The sequence below is a fragment of the Cydia amplana genome, chromosome 26 (genome assembly GCF_948474715.1).
Source record: "Cydia amplana chromosome 26, ilCydAmpl1.1, whole genome shotgun sequence".
Lineage (NCBI taxonomy): Eukaryota > Metazoa > Arthropoda > Insecta > Lepidoptera > Tortricidae > Cydia > Cydia amplana.
The window spans coordinates 6,694,235-6,722,024 of NC_086094.1; the positions used below are offsets into that span (position 1 = coordinate 6,694,235).

General features: G+C 39.3%; 1 protein-coding gene across 1 annotated transcript; it reads left to right on the plus strand.

Annotated features, from left to right (window-relative positions):
* The first annotated feature begins 24 nt into the window (after positions 1-24).
* On the plus strand, positions 25-27,181 carry LOC134660095 (uncharacterized). Its single transcript, XM_063515795.1, has 13 exons — positions 25-312; positions 1,755-1,856; positions 2,599-2,723; positions 4,843-4,979; positions 9,800-9,927; positions 11,092-11,198; positions 19,236-19,349; positions 19,471-19,610; positions 21,023-21,128; positions 22,716-22,771; positions 24,419-24,650; positions 25,383-25,500; positions 26,127-27,181. Exons 1-13 carry the CDS (start codon positions 160-162, stop codon positions 27,141-27,143), a joined length of 2,535 nt encoding a protein of 844 aa, XP_063371865.1. The 5' UTR covers positions 25-159; the 3' UTR covers positions 27,144-27,181.
* The last annotated feature ends 609 nt before the right edge of the window (positions 27,182-27,790 follow it).

The following is a 27,790-nucleotide window of genomic DNA, read 5'->3' on the forward strand; positions in this document are numbered from 1 at the left end:
TGGCACTGGATAATGGAATGGAGATGGTCGACAACTGCAACAAGTGAAAGCCTTTTACTTATACTGTAATGGAAGAAAGTTATTGAAAATGTGTGAAATAAAGTGATTAATAACAACTGATATTAAAATATATTCAAACTAACCATTTTGGCTTCCAAAATGGCTACTAAATTCTTGAAGAAACGGGAAGTAGCTAAGCTTGTTACTGAAAACAGGCAGCCTTGTGTTTTCTGCAACCAGGATGTGGACGATGAAGTGATTTTCGGCAAATTATACTCTTATGGTGATATACAATGTCATTACTTCTGTGTGGTAAGTTGCAGATTTGTCACCATCTTGAAAATTAAGCCCATCCCACCTTTACTGTGCTTTACTAGAAACTTATTCGTCAGTAGCTTTGATATATTTTCTCAAAGAAAACTCACGCATCACGCACGCATAGATACTATAAAACTACAAATGGTAAGTTATTACTTGGAAACTAATCAGAAGATATATCTTTAGAGTTGTAAAGATGCATACTACTCTCTACAACTCTGAAGATTTGTATTGTATTTGTTTTGGAAATTTTAGAAACAAACTAATCAAGTAGTCAATCAATAATATCAATCAAAGGAAATGTAATTTCTGCCTACCTCTTTGGAAACAGACATAATTTGCATGTATGTATCTGATAAGATTTATATTATGAGCTTATCTCATGTTGTAGTTATCTCATGGTAATTATTTTTAATGTTCCCATATCTTGTTTTTGCATTAGCTACTCAATGATTATTTTATTGAGTCAATGGTTATTGTAACTTCTGTCAAGATAATAATAAAGTTATAGAAGTCAATGAGGGTGGCTTGACCAACTTAAAAAAGTATCCCAGTGTGGTTTTGGCATGGAGAAATAATTAATAACTCTTTATGATTATATTACAATCAAAGTAAATTAAATTTAACGAATACTATTTGCCTATTGGATAAGAATCATTTATTTACAAACAAGATATATACAGTGTATTACTTAAAGAAATTAAAAACTAGCTTAAATTTAAAATAGGCCCTTGGGGCATATTTAGATAGTTTAATGAAATGGTTTGTTATTCCAAAATGTGGTTTTTACCGAGCCCAAAAAGTCTTAGTTAACCAGTTTATCGGTTAACTGGTTTGCAATCCCTAATTAACGCGTGTAGTGCCCCAGAATTACCGTAGTATGGAACTCCTATACTAGTTACTAGCACACGTGTCTTGTTAGGGCGCTCCACGGGTTAAATACATAAAGATGACTAAAAAATATACAGACAATAGGTCAATATGTACAGTTCACATTCTTCTTCTTGTTAGGGGCTATATAAGGCTCCAAAGCCTATGTAGCACTGCAACCATCGCTGATCTATTGTGATCGCCACCTACTACAACTCTCGATCCAAACCTGCAACTTCAAACAGCTGCAGGATCTTTTTGATCTCGAGAGACTTTACCTCCTCCAGGCGCAATATGTGTCCGCCCAGGATTAAGTCACGGGTACGCATTAGGCAAGGGCACTCTGTGAGGATGTGCAAGGGCGTCTCCTCTGCCTCCATACAGAGTCTGCACCGCCCCATGTCACGTTTACAGTTCACATTATCTGAACAGTGAACAAGCACTCTTAACGCCTTGACAATAGAGGCAGGCATAGATATTTTTGAGCACCTTGGCCGCTCGAATGTATCTGATGGCGACTGTGACTGTACATTGTCTGTTTTACAGTTCTCATGTTCATGTTTCAGCTGTTATCCTGCTGCCTGGTGCAAAAGGGCCGGGACACGGAAGGCCTGTTTGGTTTCCTGTACAAGGACATACTGGCCGAGGTGGAGCGCAGCAAGAAACATGTATGTTACTATTACTATAGGGCTCAGTATGGTTTATTTTTGAAAACTTTAATTAAAGGCATTTTGTACCTATGGCAAGCGTGGCCCACTCCGCGATTTGTCGCGTCGTTACAAGTACCTACAAGTACATGCGGCCCACACCAATTTTGGTGTCTAGCCATAGTAGTTGCCACGCACCACTACGGACCGGACACCTGCTCGCGCTTGCGTATCCGTCGTATAGACGCATTTTGTTAGAGAGTGTATCTTCTTCTGTACCTAGTACTATTATTTATTCTGTGTCATTGAGTTATGGGTAAGTCAATAGATTGGTGAGCCTTCTAAAATTCTTTTTTTTTTACCTTTTTGATAGGGAACCAAAACATGTTCATTCATATGAAACATTGAACAAAAATTGTTTTAAAGCGATAACTTACTTGATATTAATCTTGTTTCTTCTTCCTCGATTCCTCATGTCTGACCACATGAGTTCATTATTTCGTGCACCAAGGCTCTCCATTCTGTACGATTTTCCGCCTTCGTGTAAGGCCTGAGTAGACGGTCGAAGCGGAGCGTTCGGCGGGGCGTGCAGCGTGGCGTCGGGGTCAGGAGTAATTTGAGCAGCGTGCACTAAGGCCGCTCCTATACGTGCGCATTCGTTTATCATGCACGCCGCACGCCCCGCCCCACTGCACGCCCAACAAGAGCGTCCACTCAGGCCTTACACTTCCTGATGTCCGGCCCCTGTGTAATCTTGTTGCAGAAATGCTCGTACTGCGGGCGCGGCGGCGCCAGCCTGGGGTGCTCGGTGGCGGCGTGCCGCAAGCAGTTCCACCTGCCGTGCGGCCGACAGAAGAATGCTGTCTCGCTCTTCTACGGCAATTACAAGTATGTCTCTTTTTAGTCCGTCAGTCTTGACAGGTGATCCATTACGGGTCATTTTATATTATTATTTATTTATTTTTAGGGTTCCGTACCCAAAGGGTAAAAACGGGACCCTATTACTAAGACTCCGCTGTCCGTCCGTCCGTCCGTCCGTCCGACCGTCCGTCCGACCGTCCGTCCGTCCGTCCGTCCGTCCGTCCGTCTGTCACCGGGCTGTATCTCACAAACCGTGATAGCTAGACAGTTGAAATTTTCACAGATGATGTATTTCTGTTGCCGCTATAACAACAAATACTAAAAACAGAATAAAATAAAGATTTAAGTGGGGCTCCCATACAACAAACGTGATTTTTGACCTAAGTTAAGCAACGTCGGGCGGGGTCAGTACTTGGATGGGTGACCATTTTTTTGCTTGTTTTGCTCTGTTTTTTGTTGATGGTGCGGAACCCTCCGTGCGCGAGTCCGACTCGCACTTGGCCGGTTTTTATTAAAGCCTTATACGAACTGTTAACATTTCATTTAACAATTATATGTGTATGTATATTTCTATATGCATGTTCGTAAGGTCTTTTTGACCTAGGCCTCTTCCAAATCGCCTTTTTCTAATATATTTAAGTATTTGTCCAACATTTTCTTCCATTCTTGTCTATCTATTGCCCTTTCTTTCCAGTCTTTTCCTTTTGTTTCTATTAGGTCTATTTCCCATCTTGTTTTTGGTTTGCCCATTTTTCTTTTACCAATTTTTGGATTCCAATTTGTTGCTATTTTTGTCAATCTGTTGTTTTTCATCGTGGCGATTTTCAGGTCATTTTATAAATATAAATAAATAAATATTGGGGGACATCTTACACAGATCAACCTAGCCCCAAACTAAGCAAAGCTTGTACTATGGGTACTAGGCGACGATATACATACGTATATAGATAAATATATACTTATATACATAGAAAACATCCATGACTCCGGAACAAATATTAGTGTTCATCACACAAATAAATGCCCTTACCGGGATTCGAACCCAGGACCATCGGCTTAGCAGGCAGGGTCACTACCCACTAGGCCAGACCGGTCGTCAAATTTTATATAGGTTACGTTTATTCCTTTGCAATGTTTTGGCTTCAACGTCCAGTTCCCCAACACTTCGGTCCCAGTCTGTCCAATTCCCTGGACATTGAATCCCTGTTACCCGAATACCAATCTGCAGTGTCCAATACCTAAGGCCCGTCACACACTACTGCACCGCACCGCGACCTTGGTGCGGTGAGGTAGTGAGTAACGGCTTTAACTGTATTTAAAAAAATCGGCTCATTTTATGTTTCTTACTCTTTGTCTGTTAGCTTCCGTGATTATTTCTTATTTCTCACTTGATGGTCTCATCAGAAGATCAGCGCTGGAAGTCGCCAGCAACATGCTGAGATGTGGCCATTTCGTGACACTTTATTCTCACTATGTATGTCTATTGTCTGTGTGTTATCTAATAGATATTTTTAAATTCAATGTTACTGCTGTATAATTGCTAATGTATGCTGTGTATTGTATGGTATAATTATTATTTAAGATGAGTTATTTTTTTTGACATGTATTTTTATTGCTATTTAATTCTAATTCTAGTTATTTTATTGTACATTAATGTTAATATTCGAACACAATCTTGTATTGTTATATGAATAATAAATAATAATAATAATAAAAGACATTCTATTCCTGTCTTTGTTTGTATTGTCATAGAGAAAAATATACATAGATTGCTCACTCCATACATCAGTTTTAGTACCAAAAAGACTATTAGCATCTAGAATCGAGTAGCGGAACTATCAGTACTGCTACTTGACAATAGATGTAGCACCGACCGGAAAGTCTTATGCTGTTCAGATAAGACTTTCCGGTCGGTGCTACATCTATTGTCAAGTAGCAGTACTGATAGTTCCGCTACTCCATGCTAGATGTAGACACTGAAATTAATAGTCTAACTGATGTATGGAGTGAGCACTCTTGTCTTACTATATTTCTCTGGTATTGTGAACTTCTCTTTATTAGTGTACAATAAAATATGTTTATTATTATTGATGACTGTCTTACTAAGCGATCAGCCATTACACATATGCATAAATTAAAATGGCAGGTCGTTCTGCGAGCTCCACGCTCCGAAGCAGAAGATATCAGACGACGTAATGGCCAAGGCCAAGGAAAGGATGAAGATTGAGAAACTAAAGAAGACGGGCAAGATATCTGTCAGCGGTGAAGGAAACCAACAGGCCGGTAAGATCATTTTTGATAAAAACCGGCCAATTGCGACTCGGACTCGCGTTCCAAGGGTTCCGTACAAGTCCGACTCACGCTTGACTGCACATTTCTTATAGGTTTTCCTGTCATCTATAAGTAAAGAACTATTTTGTGTGTTTTTTTCAAAATTTTAGATCAGTAGTTTCGGATATAAGGGGGGGGGGGGGGGGGGATTTTTTGCCTATTTTCTTGAATAACTGCTAAACTATTTATCCTAAAATTATAAAAAAAATATGTGAGATTCGTACAATGAGCTCTTTCATTTGATATGTAACATGATATAGTTTGAAAAACTTTATTTTGTCAATTTTTTCATTAACCCCCCAAATATGGCCTCCATATATAAAATTCATTTACGTTACACGTCCATCTTTGGGTCACAAACTTACATATGTGTGCCAAATTTCAACTTAATTGGTCCAGTAGTTTCGGAGAAAATAGGCTGTGACAGACGGACGGACGGACAGACACGCGAGTATCCTATTAGGGTTCCGTTTTTTCATTTTGAGGTACGGAACCCTAAAAAATAGTTTTAAATACACAACAGTTATGGTGGAATGCTCCAGGAAACTGGACTGTGTCAACGAAATGTGTGTGTGTATTGTCCAACAACATTCTTCATTGATCTAGTCAACTCTATGGCTGCTGCTCGACGCAACGTCGGCGCAACTGCGCAGCGACGCCATTTTCCATAGAGCTGCCTAGACGCCGACGTTCAAAAAACGTTAGTGTGGGGTACACGCAAAGGACTGACTGTAATAATGGGGTGGCAACTATCAAAGGTTTGCATAGATGGTGCCATCGTAGCTTGCCCCTTTTTCTATGAGATTTGGCTTAAAGGACTGGCATCCAGGGCATTAATAGTACATTACTGCAGACGCCGGGAAAGAAGGGCTTGCCGGGTGAGTAGGTATAGCCGGCCGACCGTAGGGAGGCCGGATAGTGATACGAAGCCGGCAAGACCTTTTCACGGCTAGGCATGTATAGTGCTTTTCTCAAACATGCAATGAAATAAAAAAATACACCACTCAAAAAAACAAATTTATAATCTTTATAATAAAAATCCAACTTCACAACAAAAGTTTTTTAATTTTCCTTCCAATCCCGCCATAATTGTTTTTTTTTACGGAAGTCGTCCGTATTTCGCGTGCGTAGTGTTCGAATAGACCTTATTAGGGCCATTATACACAATCTGATAATAAGAATCTCAATTTCTATAAATAAAATAAATGCAGAGGATTTTAAATATTGTCTATGGTCTCTGGTGACTTACGTATAGGCAAAATTTTAAATTTATTCATCAACACATTGAATCATACAGATTCGTATTCTTAATATCAGTACGTTCGTGTATAACAGGCGTTAACACGGATATTTTGGTCCGATATAACCATTCATTCACCAAAAATAAAAAAAAATATATAATTCGGCTGTTTAGTCTGTTCATGGAGACAGACCCCATGTTTACATTAGAATTTAAAAAAAAATTACTTCCCGGCCTAGGCCTTCAATTTCGTATGAAATTCCTTTACAGTTCTTTGTAGTTGCTCCGCCCTAAACATGATACTTCGAAGCCTGATATAACGCCCGGAGCGACGACATTTCATTGCATGTTTGAGAAAAATAAGTTTTTGGCAAAAATTTCATTTTTGGTACAAGCTTTTATCGTTGACTACTTTTCTTACGACAGACAACTAATTCTCATCGAGACAATTCTAAAAACCCCTAACACAATTAGGTTGCGTTGTTTCATCACAGAGTTCCTATGGCCACCTCCTGTCTCCATCATCAGATCAGCTCGATGGTACCATAATATTGCATCGTCACCCGACTTACATGTTGAAAAATTTCAGCTCAATCGGAAACCGGGAAGTGGATCAAATTTAACTTGCAAGATTCCATTACATATACTTCGTTTTTTTTAGGATTAGAAATTTGGTAAACAATCTTGATGTGTCTTTTAATTGAAAAACACATTTTAAAAATAAGTTACGGTAAATATGTAACAATTATGAATCTAATACGATCTTTTATAGTCTTCTGCTTTCATAAGTAATAGTTATTGATTTTTAAAAAGTGTTTTTCGATTAAAAGACACATCAAGATTGTTTACCAAATTTCTAATCCTAAAAAAAACGAAGTATAGTTACATACAGGTCGACCTGCTTGTTAAAAACAAATAATTGACACAATTCTAGGGATTAAAAAAAATTAAAATTTAATCTGTTTATTTTCAATCAAGAGGTTAGTTGTACAATCAATCTCAGTTACAATCTCTATATTTGGAGATTATTTAAACTAAGCTTAGCCTTATATGTGAACTTATGTTGTTTTGTTACAGTTAGTTAGTGCTTACATGTTAATACTAGTTATATCTTACATTAATTCATGTTAATCAGTGCTTTCTTAAGTGTACTCTTTGCTTTATCAGGATATTTTTCTAAAGTTTCTACTACTTGTGTGGGTAAGCTGTTCAGGATATTAGGTAGGTATATTGACCAGAGCCTTTTCCCATATTCATTGGTGCTATTTAGTACATTATTGCAGAGGCCGGGAAAGAGCAATTCGTGGATGAGTTTCGATTTTGTCGGACGACGCGAAGCGGAGTCCGACAAAGAAGACGAATCCACGAATTGCTATTCCTGCCGAGGCATACGAGGGGCGCTCAAAATATTCTCGGTATTGATATCTTACGACCTCTTCTAAAATTTCTTTCGTTACTGGCCGCTAAGGTTTATTCATTGACATTAAAAAAAAGTATAATTCGAACCGAGATGGTCTTTTGTTTTTCTGCAATTGCTGAACAAACATGAACATCATGTGCGAATTGACAATGTTAACTAAATTAGAACATCGATGCGTGATAAAATTCTTGACAAAACAGGGTAAAAATTAAAAAACCATAAAAGAGGAAATGGATTGTGTTTACCGTGAGTCTGCTCCTTCTTTATCTACCATTCAAAAGTGGTCAAGCGAGTTTAAACGCGGAAGGGAGAGTATTGAAGATGACCCTAGACCTGGCCGGCCTGTAGTAGCTACTTCACAAGAAAATATTGATAAAGTGGAAAAACTTATATTGGAAGATGGTCGAGTGAAGGTAAAATCTATAGCCCAAGTAACCAATCTCTCTATTGGTACCGTACATGATATTATACATGACCATCTTAATATGTCAAAAGTAAGTGCAAGATGGGTTCCGCGAATGCTGACTCGGCTTCAAAAAGACATGCGTGTAGCTTGTTGTTCCGATTTTATTGACCTGTGCGGTGAAAATCCTGATGAGGTGCTGCAAAGAATAGTTACTGGAGATGAAACCTGGGTTCATCATTATGACCCAGAGAGTAAACAAGAGTCCATGCAGTGGCACATTAAGGGTTCAGCTCATCCCAAGAAGTTCAAGGTCATCCCTTCAGCTGGCAAGGTCATGGCCACGATATTTTGGGATTGTGAAGGAGTATTACTAATCGATTATAAAGAAAAAGGTGTAAATATCACAGGACAGTACTACGCTAACATTCTACGTCAATTAAAGGATGTAATTAAAGAAAAGAGGCGAGGAAAGTTAACCAAAGGTATTCTGCTTCTGCATGACAACGCCCCCGTCCATACTGCTCATATTGCCAAGGCAGCTATTGTTGAATGTGGGTTTAAAACTGTTACTCACCCACCGTATAGTCCGGACTTAGCCCCCAGCGACTTCTTTTTGCTCCCCAATCTTAAAAAGGATCTGCGTGGAAATAAATTTTCTGACGATGAAGCATTGAAGGCGGCAGTGGAGGAGCATTTTTACACGAAAGATAAAAAATATTTTTACGAGGGATTAAAAAAAATAATTGATCGATCTTTTAAGTGTATGAACATAGGGGGGGAGTATATTGAAAAATAAAAATATCAAACTTTTCGTACTTGTTTGTTTTCATTCTCATACCGAGAATATTTTGAACACCCCTCGTATATAGTGCTTTTCTCCAAACATGCGAGGAAATAAGGTAAAATAATAATAATTTAAGCATCAAGCATCACTCAAATCGAACCTTCACATCAAAAAATGTCAAAAACAATTTCCCTCTTTAATTAATTTTTAAAAGTTAAGGGTACAAACTTATTCTGCCAGTCAGTACCATTCAATATTCGTTCATTCAATATAATTGTGCAATATAGTTGGTCAAACCAATTTGTCAGTCAGTAAGAACCAGGAAAACTATACCCATCCTTTTCTTTTGGGTGCTAGTACTAGTGTAAGACAAAAATAGTATGATTCTCTCTGTCTATATTTGAAATGAGAAAGTCCTTTGACAAACTATATAAGCTTTATGAACACGGATGAGATCCTTAAAAAAATATAAAAATAATCTTTGATTTTATTAAGCAGTATTCGCACGATCATACACGAGCACAACGGTCTTGTAAGAACGAGACAAGTAAGGTCGTTTATCTTACTATCTCACTCTATCCTATAGCTTGAAATGATAGCTGATCGGGTCGTGTAGACGCGGCTCGCGGCTTGGCTGTTTGCGTTATTTATTTTTAAAAAGTAAAAAACACTACAGTAATAAGTTATTACTGTAGTGTTTTTTTTCATTCCCGTCCGCTAGAACAGGACAGCGATAGTTTGATTTTTTTAATTAGAGTTTGACAATAACGAAGAACTTCCGGTACTATTTTTGCTACAATAACGTGAACATTTCCGAGCATATTGGAGAAAAGGTATTTTAAAGTATGGTTCATTGGGTGGGTATTGGATGGATTGACAGGGCAAGCCATCTTCGACCCATTAGCATAATCCTGTTTTTCAGAGAGTGCTGAAGACCCGGCTATGGTGTGCGTGATTTGCTATGAGCCGGTGCAGGCGTACCCGAGCACGCAGACCTTCTGGCCGCCGTGCTGCGGCCGCGACGCCTGGCTGCACCGCGCCTGTCTCCAGGTCTGTCCAGCCCCGGATCTAGGGTAGAGCATAGAGAAAAAAATACCACTCTATGTATTTTTTTATCCGCACGAAGCGCTTTGCTTTCTCTTTCCTTATGCGCACTGCCAAGGAATGGAATTCCTTGCCGGCGTCTATATTTCCGAGCTCATATAACCCGGCAACCTTCAAATCAAGGGTGAACAGGCACCTTCTGGGCAGGCTCGCTCCATCGTAGGCCACGTCTTCGCCCCGGCTAGTCTGTGGCCATGAGTAAGCCCATTTAAAAAAAAAAAAAAAAGAGTGCTCACTCCATACATCAGTTTTAGTACCAAAAAGACTATTAGCATCTAGCATCGAGTAGCGGAACTATCAGTACTGCTACTTGACAATAGATGTAGCACCGACCGGAAAGTCTTATCTCAACAGCATAAGACTTTCCGGTCGGTGCTACATCTATTGTCAAGTAGCAGTACTGATAGTTCCGCTACTCGATGCTAGATGTAGACACTGAAATTAATAGTCTAACTGATGTATGGAGTGAGCACTCTTGTTTTACTTATTTCTCTATGGTCCGTGTCACTATAGGCTAGTGCACTAGTGTCACACTAGAATATATGTCTATACACAGAGCTAAAATTAAAACAAATTTAAATAATCTGTAAAACTTAAGATGTATTTCTATGTTACTCCTTTCTCATCTACGAGTTTAAGCTCTAATATTTTATCACCACACCAACTGGTAAAGGCTCTCTTGATTGTTCAAAAACTGATAGGAAAGTTGCATTTTATTCACATGTGACGCAAAGTAATGAAATGTAAATTTTTAGTTGTTTTCTTCCATTTTCTCGTAGAATTGACTTATAAATGATGATTTTGAATTATAAATATTTAATAACATTCATTTGGATTTGATTTGGATTGAATTTGTTTGATACCTCACAGTTAATATTTTCTTTGGGTTGGTGTGGTGAAAGAATTTGTTTCACTCGGGGGCAAATTTTGTTTAACCCTCGTGTTTTGAAACCCTCGCAACGCTCAAGATTCCGATTTTGGAATCTTTTGCTTGCTCGGGTATCCTTATTAGCACGAGAGATTAAACAACAACTTTGCCCACTTGTAAAACAAATAACTATTTCACTGCAGTCTTGTCACAATTTTTTTTTTATTATATATGTTTTTCAGCGAATGGCACTAAGCGCGGGTATGCACTACCTGAAGTGCCCGCTGTGCAATGACAAAGACAACTTCTACGATGCGGTCTGCGAGCAAGGATACTATCTGCCGGACCGGTAAGTCTTACTATCCCTTACTGCATGTAATAAAAAAAGCCGCCCAAGTGCGAGTCGGACTCGCGCACGGAGGGTTCCGTACCATCAACAAAAAATAGAGCAAAACAAGCAAAAAACGTTCACCCATACTGACCCCGCCCGACGTTGCTTAACCTCGGTCAAAAATCACGTTTGTTGTATGGGAGCCCCACTTAAATCTTTATTTTATTCTGTTTTTAGTATTTGTTGTTATAGCGGCAACAGAAATACATCATCTGTGAAAATTTCAACTGTCTAGCTATCACGGTTCGTGAGATACATCCTGGTGACAGACGGACGGACGGACAGCGGAGTCTTAGTAATAGGGTCCCGTTTTTACCCTTTGGGTACGGAACCCTAAAAATATTTGTTGAAATTTGAACTTTAATAGCTGTCAATAGAGTTGAATATCATATCCAACATACATATATGGCTTCGTATGCGGTAAAGGGTTACAACCCCGACGCAAAAAGAGGGGTTATATATGTTTGATGCCAATGTCTGTCTGTGGCATCGTAGCTCTCAAACGGATGGACCGATTTCTATGCGGTTTTTTTACGTGAAAGTTTCCTTGCGGTGGTTATTACCTATGTTTGATAGAAATGGATCCAGCAGTTTGAAGAGTATCAGCTCTGCCAAAATAATGTAAAGCATTTTTGGCATGAAATGGGTGGATCAACTATTTCTTGTAGTTATTCTGTCCGGTCAGCCAAGAGACAATAGTAGCATAGTTTGTTAGAAGACATTGTCCACCACCTTCTTCTGACACGCTTGGTAGACGACCCTCAATGGAAAGGGTTTATAAGTATGTATCACAAAAAAGCGTGTTTGGTGAATTTAAATGCCTAAAAATCAGGTTTTAAAGAGTGACCCAGGAGAACGTAATCATGGCAACGAGTGACAAGAAAAACTAGATTCACCCATTTGATAGGTTTATAATTATAACATAGGGGTTTTTAATTTAATAGTTATAGTATTTGAGATACACAGGTTAAACGCTCATTGTAAAGTTGCCTTTGAGGGCTTGTATAGTTACCAATAAAACGGATAACCGCGAGTCGGACTCGCCCACCGAGGGTTCCGTACTTTTTAGTATTTGTTATTATAGCGGCAACAGAAATACATCTGTGAAAATTTCAACTGTATAGCTATCACGGTTCATGAGATACAGCCTGGTGATAGACAGACGGACAGTGAAGTCTTAGTAAAATAGGGTCCCGTTTTTAGGGTTCCGTACCCAAAGGGTAAAAACGGGACCCTATTACTAAGACTCCGCTGTCCGTCCGTCCGTCCGTCTGTCACCAGGCTGTATCTCACCACAGACTACATATATACAGACGCTGCTATCCCATACATTCAAATGTGACCGCCTAAAAGCGCACCATTACCAGATGGCGTCACTGAAAAAGCACTGTTGCCTATCATGGATACAAGATGGCGCTGTGTCACATCCAAATCATAGAATTCCTAACGACATCTATACGTCTTCATTGAAAGTTAGTAGACATATGTCGTTGCCAACGATTAGAAGTAATCAACAGATGTCGCTTTATAGCGTATTGAATAAATCATGAATCTAGTTTAAAACTGGATCAAGCATGAGGGGTGGAAGGAAATGACCGAACAGGATAGTCTTATGTATCTTTCAGTATGAGTAAAGAGAGTTCGGGCACTTAAGGAGTACAGGGAGGGAAGGGAGAGGCAGGGTACAGAGAAATAGCGTAGCCAAACGGTATAACCATAAAGTAATTTCGGAAAACGATACTGTGGTGATGATAATATTTATATATTATAAGAATGCTACATAAGTCTTGCCGAAACTATTTAAACCGGCTGAAAATAAATACCTGTCATAATAATTTTGCGCATGCTACCATTGGTGCATGGCAAAAGGATTAGACATTACTACTGGCGTAAGTCCGTCTATATGCCACCATGCCACTGGTACTTGAGCGTTTCTTTATATTTGTTTAATCCAATTGCTCAAAAAGTTTAGTTTTTGTAGCTGCAAATCGTGCGTAAAGTTTGATTTTTTTACACTAGTGCTAAAAAGTAATCTGATTGATACATTTTAAATAAATGAGTATTATGCGAGACCCGCTTATAAATGACCCACCTGAACAACGCGCGATTGGGCATAAAGGAGTATTATTCGAGACCCAATAGTATTACTTGAACAACGCGCGACAGAATGAAGCTGACGTTCGTACAATACACTTTATACACTTAATATAAATGTAATTAATTAGATATATATCAATATAATGAAATAACAAAAGATTCATGTTTTTTTACATATAGCTGGTCAACCAAATCTTGTCAGTAAAATAAAGGCGCGAAATTCAAATTTTCTATGGGACGATATCCTTTCGCGCCTACATTTTTCAAATTTGCCGCCTTTTTCTACTGTCAAGATCTGGTTGACCATGTATAATTATATGTTCTGAAAATTAATTTTATTAATTTTAATAATACAATTTCTCTTCAATTGGCATAATGCTGACAACAGTGACAACAGAATCCACATTGAAAAAAATGGCAATTAAAAGTAAAACTTTTTTTATTCCCTTCCCGCCTTTTTTATTCAACATTTAAAGTGATTTATGTTTGTAAGTAATTGCCAAGAAAGCATAAGTTATTAAATAAAAATGAGTGATTCAGACGATTTTGGAGTTAATTTAACGCCACCAGATATCAAAGCAAAGGCATCCGTTGTAAGTGACAGGGCTATAACCGCGAAAATCGAATTTTGCAAATTGCGGGCATTTTTCTCTGTCACTCTAATTACGCCTGCATTGGAGTAAAAGAGAAAGATCCCCGCAATTTGCGAATTTCGGTTTTGGCGGTAGCCCCTCAGTATATTTCCGGAAAAATCGAAAGCTCGGTACTCGTGCAAAATGACATACTTCTCGCACTTATATCGAAAACTACTATTTTTTGCCATTTTTTATATTGTGATCTTTTTTGCCACTTTTGTGTTATTTGTACTCAAATTCACGAGCTCTTTCGATCCTAATGAGATAAAATACCTCAATTCATGCTCAATTCACTCTTATCGTGCCTTCTAAAAATTTACGATACAAGTTGCATTGCAATAACTATAAAAAAGTAACTGATTTGACTAGTACGAAAATACCCTATTGTAACAATACGATGCGACGTTGTCGAGTTAAACTGGACTCGCTTCGCAGTAACTCATAGCAGTTTGGCAACGTCGCGTCGTGCTTTTATTTTTAAGCAACAGATTTGTACATGATTTGTACCATCTTAGTACCTATACATACAAAGATATGTTTTCATAACGTTCCTTTTCAACTTCTCCCATGGCAAAACCCGTACCTATCAAACCTGAAATTATTATACAAAAGCATTTAATGTTTGTTTTAATAAACTTTTTCTGTTATAATTAGAATAAATATATCTAATTTTGCGTATATTGACCAGGCAGGTGTTTGTATCACTAATTATGTGACCTATAAGTATAGACAGACAACAGCGTGCACAGAAACGTCAAAAACGGCATCAAGTAATGATTATTGCTATTTTAAAATTAGTCCCCTACTTCAGGGTAATGTTATACGCCTGTTCCTTAAAAAAGCTGAGGGCCTACCGCGAACCACGTTCGACGTGTTGCCTCCCTGTCACACTTACGTACGAATTTACAAGTGCGACAGAGAGGCAACACGTCGAACGTGGTTCGCGGTAGGCCCTCAGAAATGGACACTGAGGCATAATTATCATTATTTTGGAATTTAAGTACTATATAATATTATTTGTAGTCTTTTGGAATATCATATTTTATTTGAACTAATAATATTGTATAATAATAAATCATAAAAGCTCTATTTAGGGACAAGAAAGAACTTTCAACGGCAACACTAAAAATAAACTGTCAAATAGTCAAGTCGCCACAAAGCGGCACCGCGTTTGTTGGTTGCCTTTGCTTTGTTTCTGTTTATACAAACTTATTAATTTCATATTATAGCTTCATTTGAACTATAGTACAAGTACGTGAATAGAATACCTAGACGTGTCTTGCTTGGTGCAGTTGCGTAGGTATGCTAAAAGGAAAGTTGGAAGACCGATGTGGCGCTTTAAAGACTGTGCTAAGCGTGACATGTGCCCAAAATGTGGGAGGTCGTGCCGCTCACGCATCGGCCTCCACAATCACCAAACCCGTTGTCTAAACAGCAATGCATAAATCGTCTGCAATAGACGAAAAGACCTGTGATGATGACGTGAATTGCCGATGTAGTAACGGAACACTACTAATGGTAAAACCTACATATTAATCTGACAGTGTCTACTGTTTGCCAATAAATGATAAAATTGATAAAAAATTAACACTTCAGGTAAGTTTGTTTTGAATACAAAGGTTAATTAAATAATTTATCACCACACCAACTGGTAAAGGCCCCCTTGATTGTTCAAATACTAATGAGAAAATTGCATTTATCCCACATGTGGGGCAAAGTAATCAGATCTAAATTTTGAGTTTCCTTATGTTAGCTGGTAGAATTTACTTTTAAATGATGATTTTGAATTATAAATTCTTTATAATGTTCATGTGGATTTGATTTTTTTGGTATTTTATAGTTGGTATTTTCCCTGCATTGGCATGGTGATAAATTCTGTGTTTCATTAGGTGGCAATGTTTGTTTAACCCTCGTGCCTTGAATTCTCACAACGCTCAAGATTCCACTTCTCGAACCACTCGCTACGCTCATAGTTCAAATCTTCTGCTTGCCCTGGAATCAACATTAGCATGAGCGGTTAAACAACTGCTTTGCCCCCTTGCCCACTAATAACTATTGTCAAGTTTTATTTTAACCCCCCATGCTAATATTGATACCCGAGCAAGCAAAAGATTCCAAAGTATTTAGAGTTAGAGCAAGAAAGAAGAAAGGTACGTCATAATTTCAAAGATGTTTGACATTTAAAATAACACATGTACTGCGCAGGCGATCAATATCGCTGCATACTTTTCTTGGTCTAAATCTATACAATGGTTAGTGTTTGCAAACAGACTCCAATGTGAAGGCAATGTGTATTAAACTTTATTGTGATATTATTACATTTTATATATAAAAAATATGTTTCTGATTTCAGGACCCAGCCTCTAGCCACTAGAAGTTACAATGTATGCAACAAGAGAGTGAAGATGAAATAGTCAATGCATCTCTGTACAGTCGCCATCAGATATATCGGAACGGCCAAGGTGTTCACAATATCTGAACACGCACTCTAACGCCCTGACAATAGAGGCGTGTTCAGATATTTGTGAGCGCCTTGGCCGCTCCGATATATCTGATGGCGACTGTACCACAAGTAAAATATTTTGAGTGGAAGATGGTTGAGATTGATTCCTGTTTCAACGGACAGACACATGCTATGAAGATTCTCTTAAAAATAATAAAATACAATTAATAAATTCAATGTTTAACATGATAGTGACTTTATTTTGTCTACCCACTAACAACCAATTTGTTCAATGCTGGCGGGCAATGGCGGTAAACTTAAATATTTGATGTGGTATGAAGCTAAATGTTTTGAACATAATGGCAAGCCACTAAAAAGTTTTAATCCTAGATTAGCCATTAAACTGTGGCTGCCAGTCTGATTTGTTAATTGTTATATAAGTACAGTCAGCGTCATATAGTAGGTAGCATCCAAAGTATTCAAATAGTTCGGTACACCATATTATTTGTATGGCGTACTGAACTATTTGAATACTTTGGATGCGACCTACTATACGACGCTGACTGTACTTAATTTAAATATATATAAATTGTATATTATTTCTACGGCCTCCTAGCTAGTCAGTAGTGACAGTGACCCTGCTCTGCTATGTGCTATGAAGTAGGAGGTCCTGGGTTCAAATCCTCATAGGACATTTATTTGTTTTTTAATTGTGTGTGTATATATTAATGGTCTATATCTATTCCCATCTGTCCACACCTCTTGTATGGCGGCGGGGACAAATGGGCCACCACCATGGGACACCATATTAATACACTTTTAGGGGGATCCGAACCTAGGACTTCCAGCTTTGATATGATCATAAAATATAAGATATGTATGTATTTACATTTACACATTGTATTATTGCTCTCATACATATAGGGATATTTTTTTAAATGTCGGATGTCTCTTCTCTTTTGAGCATGAATAGAAGCAGGGGATAACTGACAGAACGGGATAGTCTTATGTATCTTTCAGTAGGAGTAGCAGCGAAAGCGCTATTATTGTTTGTCCTTGTCACAGTCTCACATCTTGTTTTATTCCCCACCGTAAATTGACCACCGTGATTGGTCGAATTCATTTGTTGCCCACCATAACAAATAAATTCGACCAATCATAGCGGCGCAATGCGACGCTATGATTGGTCGAATTTACATGTTTTGTCCCTCACGGAGGCACGCGTACACCACTTCTATAGGATGCTACCTTCTATGCTTTTGAGCAAGTTTTTGTCACCTGCCCTGCTATTCAAACTACTCAAGAATTTACAATGTTTTGTTACCAAGTAGGTCGATTAGTGTAAGACTGTCCTAAAATATATGTATAGCTATATGAGGACAATTTTGTAATGCGTAAGGTTAAGTAAATTAATATACAAACAGCAACACTCCTAACTGTACATCGGTACAGTTAACACTTAACAGTGTGGCTGATGATACCATGTAGGTTTAATATATTTTAATTATTATCACGTTTCTAAGAAAAATAGTACATTATTGTCGAGGTTCGGAAGTAGCTACTTGCAAGCTGAGGATTCGTTTTAAACGGACGACCTTGGGAGTCCGTTTAATTGAATCCGAAGCCAGCAAGTAGCCTTCCAGCCGAGTCATATATAGTGCTTTTCTCAAAAATGGTGCAAGAGATATTTTACAGAAGCAACGTTCTAATTTTCACAGAGAAAAGTAAAACCATTAAAAAGATTTGCTTGCCGCCTTTAAAAAAAATAGAAGTGTATTTTTCTGCTGAAAATACGCCAACGTATTTGAGACACCTAAATAGTCGCGGTACCAACATTATATTAATAATAAGTGCTGATCATCTGTTCGGCTGTTTAATGGACCTATGCCTTCATTTGATATGGCCATTTAAAGTTTTAAAAAGTTTGGAACTCGTTTAATAATGGAATTTGTATGCAACATTGCAGTCCCGAAATCGATACAGCAATGTTTTTAACTTTTTAATTTTTAGAATGACCATAAACTACACACTTCGCGACCTATTTTTTAACCGGCAACGTCGACTTTGCCGTCCATTTTTGAGAAAAATTATATTATTTATTACTTAATAATGTTGATATGTTGTCTGTGATATGATCATAAAGTATGAGGATTTACTACAGTGACATCTATTGATAGTCTTTCTCAAACAATCGAGCTATTTAGTGTGTTACAACGGCAAGAAACTAACTGTCTAGTAATGCGATAGATGGCGCTTAGAATAGTTCATGCCATTATTTATTTATTTTTTTCTGCGTCGATTTACTATGTGTAAATGGATGTTTTAAAAGGTTTTTGTTGTAATATGCTAAATAAATTAGAACTATACATGTTAATTTAAAAATTGGCAAGATTTGAAATAACACAAATATATATTTAGGCCCAATGGTGCTCTGAGTGACATCTCTTGGATTTTTGTGGAACTAAGCGAGGCTTGTATGGGCCGATTACTCTATACTATACTTACTTTATGATCTCACGAACCGTGATAGCTAGACAGTTGAAATTTTCACAGATGTATTTCTGTTGCCGCTATAACAACAAATACTAAAAACAGAATAAAATAAAGATTTAAGTGGGGCTCCCATACAACAAACGTGATTTTTGACCGAAGTTAAGCAACGTCGGGCGGGGTCAGTACTTGGATGGGTGACCGTTTTTTTGCTTGTTTTGCTCTATTTTTTGTTGATGGTGCGGAACCCTCCGTGCGCGAGTCCGACTCGCACTTGGCCGGTTTTACCCTTTGGGTACGGAACCCTAAAAACAACATGTTTTATTGCAGGGATGCAGCTTGGGAGTTGGAGCAGAATGCATTCGCTGAGATATACCACCGGGACGCGTCGTGCGCTGCGGCGGAGTGCAAGTGCCCCTTCGGCCGGAGCCACGACGACCAAGGGTAAGCAGGGTTCGAAAGGATAATTGGGGCGTTATCTATGAAAAGGGACCTTGGAAATCTATGGATATGTATGAAAAGGGAAACGAGGCAGTCCTTCGACAAAGTATATAAATGTTTGCAGCACTTGGGATATAAAGCTGTGCCTGCTGTGCGGCAGCTGGGGGTTGCACTCGGGCTGCGGGGCCGCGCGGCGCGCCCTGTGCCCCGCCTGCGCGCCCGCCGCGCGGGACGTGGAGCGCCTCGAGGCGCGCCTCGCCGAAGGTAACTCTTGTCCATATTCGACTAGAATTTTGACGACCGGTCTGGCCTAGTGGGTAGTGACCCTGCCTGTGAAGCCGCGGTCCTGGGTTCGAATCCCGGTAAGGGCATTTATTTGTCTGACGAGCACAGATATTTGTTCCTGAGTCATGGTTGTTTTCTATGTATTTAAGTATTTGTATATTATATATATCGTTGTCTGAGTACCCACAACACAAGCTTTCTTGAGCTTACCGTGGGACTTAGTCAATCTGTGTAATAATGTCCTATAATATTTATTTATAAAAAAAAATATTTATTTATTTATTTATCTAGCAAAAAATATCATCTGAAAACATCACTATACCCCTCAAGTCCCAGGCATACTAAGCATAAACGATATCAAAAAAATATTAAATTTAAGTGGTTAATTTTCGAATTTTCATACATTTGTAAACTAGTCACGTGTATAATATCGTGTCTTCATAATAACTTTTCTGTCGACGTGATGTCGCGTCCTCGAGACGGGTTATCGCCAAATTTTAGCCCCGACGCTTGGCTAACTCCATTCCGCAGGACTCGATCAAAACATACAGATGTGAAAGTTGCGGAAAGTTTCCAAATAAAACCGGCCAAGTGCGAGTCGGACTCGCGCACGGAGGGTTCCGCACCATCAACATAAAATAGAGCAAAACAAGCAAAAAAACGGTCACCCATCCAAGTACTGACCCCGCCCGACGTTGCTTAACTTCAAACGGTCAAAAATCACGTTTGTTGTATGGGAGCCCCACTTAAATCTTTATTTTATTCTGTTTTTAGTATTTGTTGTTATAGCGGCAACAGAAATACATCATTTGTAAAAATTTCAACTGTCTAGCTATCACGGTTCGTGAGATACAGCCTGGTGACAGACGGACGGACGGACAGCGGAGTCTTAGTAATAGGGTCCCGTTTTTACCCTTTGGGTACGGAACCCTAAAAACTAAAAAAAATCTTAGAAATTTCAAGAAAATTGCACTAGAAATATAGGACACTTTCTTTTTGGAAATTGAATATTTCAATGAAACTCACCAATACCACAAGTTCGGAGTCATCTTAAAACATACTAGTATCAAAACAAAGTTGATTTATTTATTTTATTGTTCAAATAAGTTACACAGCTATTTATTTATATATTTTTTACAATGGGATTGGCAACTATCAAAGATTTGCATAAATGACGCCATCATAGCTTGCCCCTTTTTCTATGAAATTTGGCTTAAAGGCCTGGCATCCGAGGCATTAAAAAAAAACAAATATTTGACACAATTCTAGGCATTGACCGAGCAAGCTATAATGGCGCCATCTGCTAAATACTTCGACCGGCCAACCCCATTAATGAACTATAGTTGTACTTGTATCTGCCGATTTATTGATCCTAGTTTGTGTGTTGTCAGTGATGCTGGCGGAGCAGGCGCAGGCGCAGGCGCGCGCGCGCAGCGGGCCCGTCATGCCGGCGCGCATGTCGCTGCGCCGCACCAAGGGCGGGATCCACGCACACAGGTATACCAGAACTAGCTTCATGCCCGCTACTCCGCCTGTGTTCAATGATGCTAACGCCTTGAACACCTTGGCCACCCGCCGCGGTCGAACACGTCCCAATTTCTCGACTATATGCGGCGGGGTGGCTAAAGGGTTCAAGGCGTTAGCCCGGATTGCTAAAGACGCCGGTTCGAATCCGGCCTTCACCACTGGAGGGCTTCGTCACTCTTTCTTTAATATATGACATCTATTTCAGTTTATAATTTATATATAGTAGTCATCTTCCTCGCGTTGTCCATTGTGTGTCGTTGGCATTTTTTGCCACGGCTCATGGGAGCCTGGGGTCCGCTTGACAACTATTCCCAAGAATAAACGCAGGCACTAGTTGTTACGAAAGCGACTGCCATCTGACCTTCCAACCCAGAGGGTAAACTAGGCCCGTTTAGGGATTAGTCCGGTTTCCTCACGATGTTTTCCTTCACCGAAAAGCGGCTGGTAAATATCAAATGATATTTCGTACATAAGTTCCGAAAAACTCATTGGTACGAGCCGGGGTTCGAACCCGCGACCTCCGGATTGCAAGTCGCACGCTCTTACCGCTAGGCCACCAGCGCTTAACTCCGCCTGCGTTCAATGATGATGATTAATCATAATCATATATTCAATGTGCATCAATACAAACTATCCTATGCCCTTCCCCGGGCCTCCAACTATCTCCATACCAGGGATGTTACAGAGCTCCGTTTCCGTTAAGTCGGAACTTCCGTTTGGTATTACACATCCGTTTCTGTTCCGGTTCCGTTACTTTTGAAACGGAAGTTATATCGGATGTCAATGCTTAGCGCGGCAGCGGGACATGAGCGGTGTACATAAAAAAAACAGGTTTATACCAGTCATTCGCTCATAGCCCCGCTTGCCACGTGCTGCAGTAATTACATGTTCTGGTTTATCCGTGTTTTCGAATTTAAGGTACCTATTCGTATGTGTTGTGTTGTGTAATGTATATCTACTGATAGTACTGACTCAGGCTCCGGTTCTGGTTCCGGTTCCGTTTTCGGTTCCGATTCCGTTTCTGGTTCCGATAAACTAAATTTAAAACATCTGGTTCCGCTTTCGGTTCCGATAAAACCACATCCGTTACATCCCTGCTCCATACCAGGAATGTTGAGAATATCCGCAACCGCGGAACTTCATTTTCAACATCCGCATCCGCATAAAATCGATGCGGAGTTTAATGCGGATGTGGAACAGGTCGGTACAGGAACGTCTTAGCATCGGCGTAAGTGCTAGACTGCTAGGTAATCTAGTCATTAACCAAAAAAACCTATTAGAAATGAGCAGTCAAGCGTGAGTGGGACTTAATGTACGGAACCCTTGGAACGCGATTCCGACTCGCACTTGGCCGGTTTATTTAATAAAAATTACTAAAATGTAATATTTGACGTTTTTTATTTACCTATCTTGACATGCGCATCCGCGGATGTCAAAAAAATCGGCATCCACAACATCCCTGCTCCATACCGAACAAACCTCTAGCGAAACAAACAGATTACAATTTTAATTGTTTTTTTTAACTCAAAATTTAACTCATATTTGTTACATTTTCAGTGCTTCAAGTTCATCACAAAGTTTGCCGGCTCACGAAACTCAAATCAAGACTGAATGTAAGTTGTTTTTGTTATTATTTTTAAATTATGTAAATTCCCTGTTACCTTGATATTTGAGCTGTCAATTAGTCAATTTTTTATTATTACAATACAAATGCAAAAAATAGGAAATTCGCACATGTATCGTACTACGTTTTTCAGTACATATAGCTCTTTAAATTTTCGACATAGTCACGTATGTGCTAATATATTACGTGAAAGTTATCTCACTAGTGCGGTCATTAGCACCAGGGATGTTGCGAACATCCGCATCCGCATCCGCAACCGCGGAACATCCGCATTATTTTCAACATCCGCATCCGCATCCGCATAAAATCGATGCGGAGCTTATGCGGATGCGGATGTCGAACAAGTCGGTACAGGAACGTCTTAGCGGCGGCGTAAGTGCTAGGTAATTTCGTCATTACCTATAACGAAATCGTCTAGATCCAGAAAAGTCGGCGAAGTTACTGTTTATTAAATATAACGCACCTATATTCTTGCTCAAATACTAAACGTTTGGTTTTTTTTAAATAAAAAAATACTAAAAATGTAATATTTGACGTTTTCTAAGTACCTAATCCTGACATCCGCATCCGCATCCGCATCCGCGGATGTGAGCCTTTAAAAATCCGCATCCGCATCCGCATCCGCGGATGTCAAAAAATCTGCATCCGCAACATCCCTGATTAGCACTATATAATATATGTACCGTAACTCATGTCGATTAAAAACGCTCCCTTCGGTCGTGTTTTAATTTATCGCCACTCGTTGCAAATTTCCTATTTTTCGCACTTGTATCGTAATGTACACTCGGCTGCAGAGAAAAGGTACCACCGCTACATAGAAGTTTATATGCAGGGGTGGTATCTTTTCTCTGCAGCTGACTGTACTATGAGTGTACAATTGAAGGGATGTTTACATAAACAACATATGTAACTGCTTAGAGCGGTTGACACTTTTTTAAGAACATTGTTAGTCGTTTCAGGTGTCAACCAGTTATGTTGTTTTTGTAAACATCCCTTCAATTTGACTGGAGTAACTGACATTTATAATGTTATCTTTCCATAGATTGCATTCCAAGAACACCAATTTATTTTTCACCTCAGCAGCTCGAACAAGGGTACTTTGCTACTTAAAAACAGTGAGCAAAATCGCATTTTGCTCACTGAGTGAGACCAAATGAGCAAAATGCGATTTTGCTCACTGTTTTTAAGTAGCAAAGTACCCTTGCTCGAGTTGCTGAGGTGAAAATTTAATTGTTGGTATATCTTAAGAAAACATGAGTGAATAGAGGTAAGTGATGAAGAAGGAATACATTTTTCGGGTTCTCTAATATGTTCTCACTGCTGAGGTGAAAAGTTTTGTGAACTACACGAGATCAAAGTTATTTACATCTCGTGCGCTTTTGAGTCCCTTACGCTCAAGATTCTAAATTAGATTCACTCGCTACGCTCGTAAATCTAGTATAGAATCTTTCGCTTGCACGGGGCTCAAAATAAGCACTCGAAGAAATATCAAACTTTGATCTCTTCTTGTACAAATAACTATACCTGGTCAACCAAATCTTGTCAGTAAAAAAAGGCGCGAAATTCAAATTTTCTATGGGACGATATCCCTTCGCGCCTACATTTTTCAAATTAAAGTTTCAAAGTATATTTCCAGCCCGACCCACCAACCGTCTCGACCTGAACCTGAAGACCCCCCGCCGGCCCAAACTCCTCGCCCCGGCCCTCCGGGAGCTGGAGTCCAAGCTCCTCTCCCCGCTCAAGCTCCTCGAGCAGACCTGCCTGGAGGGGGGGGGGGGGGACGTGGTGCTGTCCGGGGATGTTCTGGAGAGGATCCGGCTGAGGTTCAGCAAGCCGAGACCGCTCAGTGCGAAGAAGAAGATTGTCAAGTGAGTAGTAGTAAATCACTATTGTACGAAAACAGCCAGCCTATTATGGATAGCTTTATCCATCTTTATCCACGTGATAAAATAACTGTCACTGTTTAACACCGTGGGAAAGAAAGTGACGGACACCGTTTTATCACGCTGTCACGTAGACAAGAACGACCATCATATCCGTACAGGTTCACATGAAATTCACATAAGTTTAGCTACAAAGGCGAACTTATCCCTATAAGGGATCTCTTCCAGTTCCAGTGAGTATACAGTTGAGTGTATTATTGTATGTGTATTTGCGATAACCTCTAGCCGCCCATATGTCAAACTTTGCCAAGCAAAATGAAATTTTATTTTGTCAACGCAAAGTTCAAATTAGAATGGAACCTGGAATGGATGGAATGGACCTTTTTATAGGTCTCTGGGCGGCTAAAGCAGTGGTTCCTAACCTTTTCAGTCCGGTCACCCCTATGACTAACTAGGGAACCTGATTTTACCCCTCCTCCCAATGGTAGTAAAAAATAAAACGTGTACGTTTGTTATATTGTTATATTAGGTTAGCTTATTACCCCCGTAAAATACCAGTTTTACCCCCACGGGAGTAATTACCCCCAGGTTAGGAATCACTGGGCTAGAGGATAAGACAGCCTGTTTTTAACCTCTTCTTTTCTGTATTATTTGTATTGTTTTCTGTAATGAGGTGTGCAATAAAGAGTAATTGTATTGTATTTTATTTGTATCCAGTGAGATCTTGGACGACCTGTTCAAGAATGTGTTCAAAGAGAGCCACAAGAGCAAAGACCCGCTGAGGGAGTGGAACTCGCCCAAGAAATCCTGTGACATCACTACCGACATGAACCAAGTAAGTGTTGATAACACAGACAAGACATCCTCTAGACTGAGCATAGTAGCGCTACCCCCTCTGCCACAAATATACGGTAGTTTTACTCCATTCTCGAGTCAAAGTGTCTTTGTGTGACGTCCGTGTCTTTGAACGGACCAATCACGGCACGGGACTCGCTCGCCTCGTCCCCCGCACCCCAGTATTTTTGGCAGCATCGGTTTCATGAAATAATTGCTCTAAACTCCGTCTAGAGGATTCCTAGTCTATGGTTGATAACTATAGTTTGGCAAGCCATTGTATTGTAAAAACAATTACAATATTTAAAGAATACAATATCCGGGAGACCGAGCTCTGCTCGGAAATCATATAAAAACTCAAAAATGCGCGTCTTCACAGAGATAAGACCTAGCTAGGTCGATTTTTCGCCCCCGAAAACCCCCATATACCTACCAAATTTCATCGAAATCGTTAGAGCCGTTTCCGAGATCCCCGAAATATATATATAAATAAATAAACACGAATTGCTCGATTAAAGGTAATAGATAACGGTACCCACGTGTCATGTCATACTTTTATCGACATCGACATAAGTTTCGCAGTTATAATTTTAGTCTTGATGCACTAATGTTTTTTTTTTTCAACAGGAAGTGAAGGAATTTATGGAGCCAACACTTAACACGAATGAAGAGGTTCAACAAAATACAGAAGAAAATTCAATGAAAGTTGATGAAGACGGTGAAAATCAACATGAAAATAGAGAAGAAAAATCTGATATACTTGATGGAAACTCGAGTGACAAAGAAAACAATATGAATCATAATAACGATGATAAAAGCGATGGCGAATCGTCATCTAGCACCTTCCAATTGGCTCCAGAATTTATAGCTGACGGTGAAGACAGCTTGCCAATCATCGACACACCGAAGAAGCTCAAAATGGTGGACATTAAACAAGACTCCATTGAAATATCGAAGAAAGATGAGATTGTTAACATAGACGTACTGCAAATAGGGAGCGACAAGGAAAAGGAGTTTGTGAAAAGCTTAGATTTGAGTCCTGTTAAGAGTAAGATGTTTTCGTTCAAATTCAGTCCGTTGGACAAAGAACCTTTAAACACTGAGGTAGATATGGACGTTGAGAGTTTTAAAGACCAGTACCTGAACGAGGTACTGGACAAAAGTGTGAAGCATTCGAATGAAGAGAGAAAGAAAGATGACTTGACTGACAGAAAATTTAAGAAAAGAAAATTAGAAATGAAAGAAGTTAGTAAGAAACGAAAGAGAGACGGTAAACAGAAGGATGGTGTGAAACATAAGAGAATTAAACTGAAAATAAAAGCATTAGATCCGGACAAAGCAGGACAGAAGAGAACCAAGAAGATGAAGAAAAAAAAAGAACTTGACAAGAAAATAAGAGAGAAGCATGTAAGAATGAAAATAAAGCTAAGGGATGGAAATAAGTCCAAAACTAAGAAATCCAAGAAAATTCAGGTGAAGAGTTATAAACAGTATGTGTTGAAATATTCGCCTTTACGGAGCAGTAACATTGCTAAACCGGAGACAGATATTACTCCAATGAAGAGGAAATATACGAAGATGGAGAAATCACCGTCGGACAAGCTAGTTCAGACTTCTATACAGAGTTTCTTTAAAGTTAAATAGACTCCGACCACGCTAAATTTGCACTGAATTGGCAGTAACAATCTTACGGGCACAGAATAAATAATAGTACTAGGTACAGAAGACTCACTCTAATAAAACGCGTCTGTCACGAACAGGACAGATATGGCCGCTAGGTGGCGACAGCGCCACGCGCGGCTTATGGCTAGCCACCAAAATTGGTGTGGAACGGATGTACTTTTAGCTACCTCTAGCAAAGCGACGAAATCGCGGAGTGAGCCACGCCTGTTACGGGCCCTTGCACACACTTCCAGATCCCGAGATAAAAGGGTTTGACTACACAGACTGACAGACAAGAAAACCCTAAAAAACCGGCCAAGTGAGAGTCGGACTCGCGTTCCAAGGGTTCCGTACCGTACATTAAGTCCGACACATGCTTGACTGCACATTTCTAATAGGGTTTCCTGTCATCTATAGGTAAAGAACTAATTTTGTGTTTTTTTTTAATGTTAGACCCAGTAGTTTCGGAGATAAAGGGGAGATAAATGGTCGCACAGACAGACAGACAGACGCACGAGTGATCCTATAAGGGTTCCGTTTTTTCCTTTTGAGGTACGGAACCCTAAAAACACCCATATGCCTTTATATATTATACAGTTATACAATTTTTAGTATACAACACAATGTGT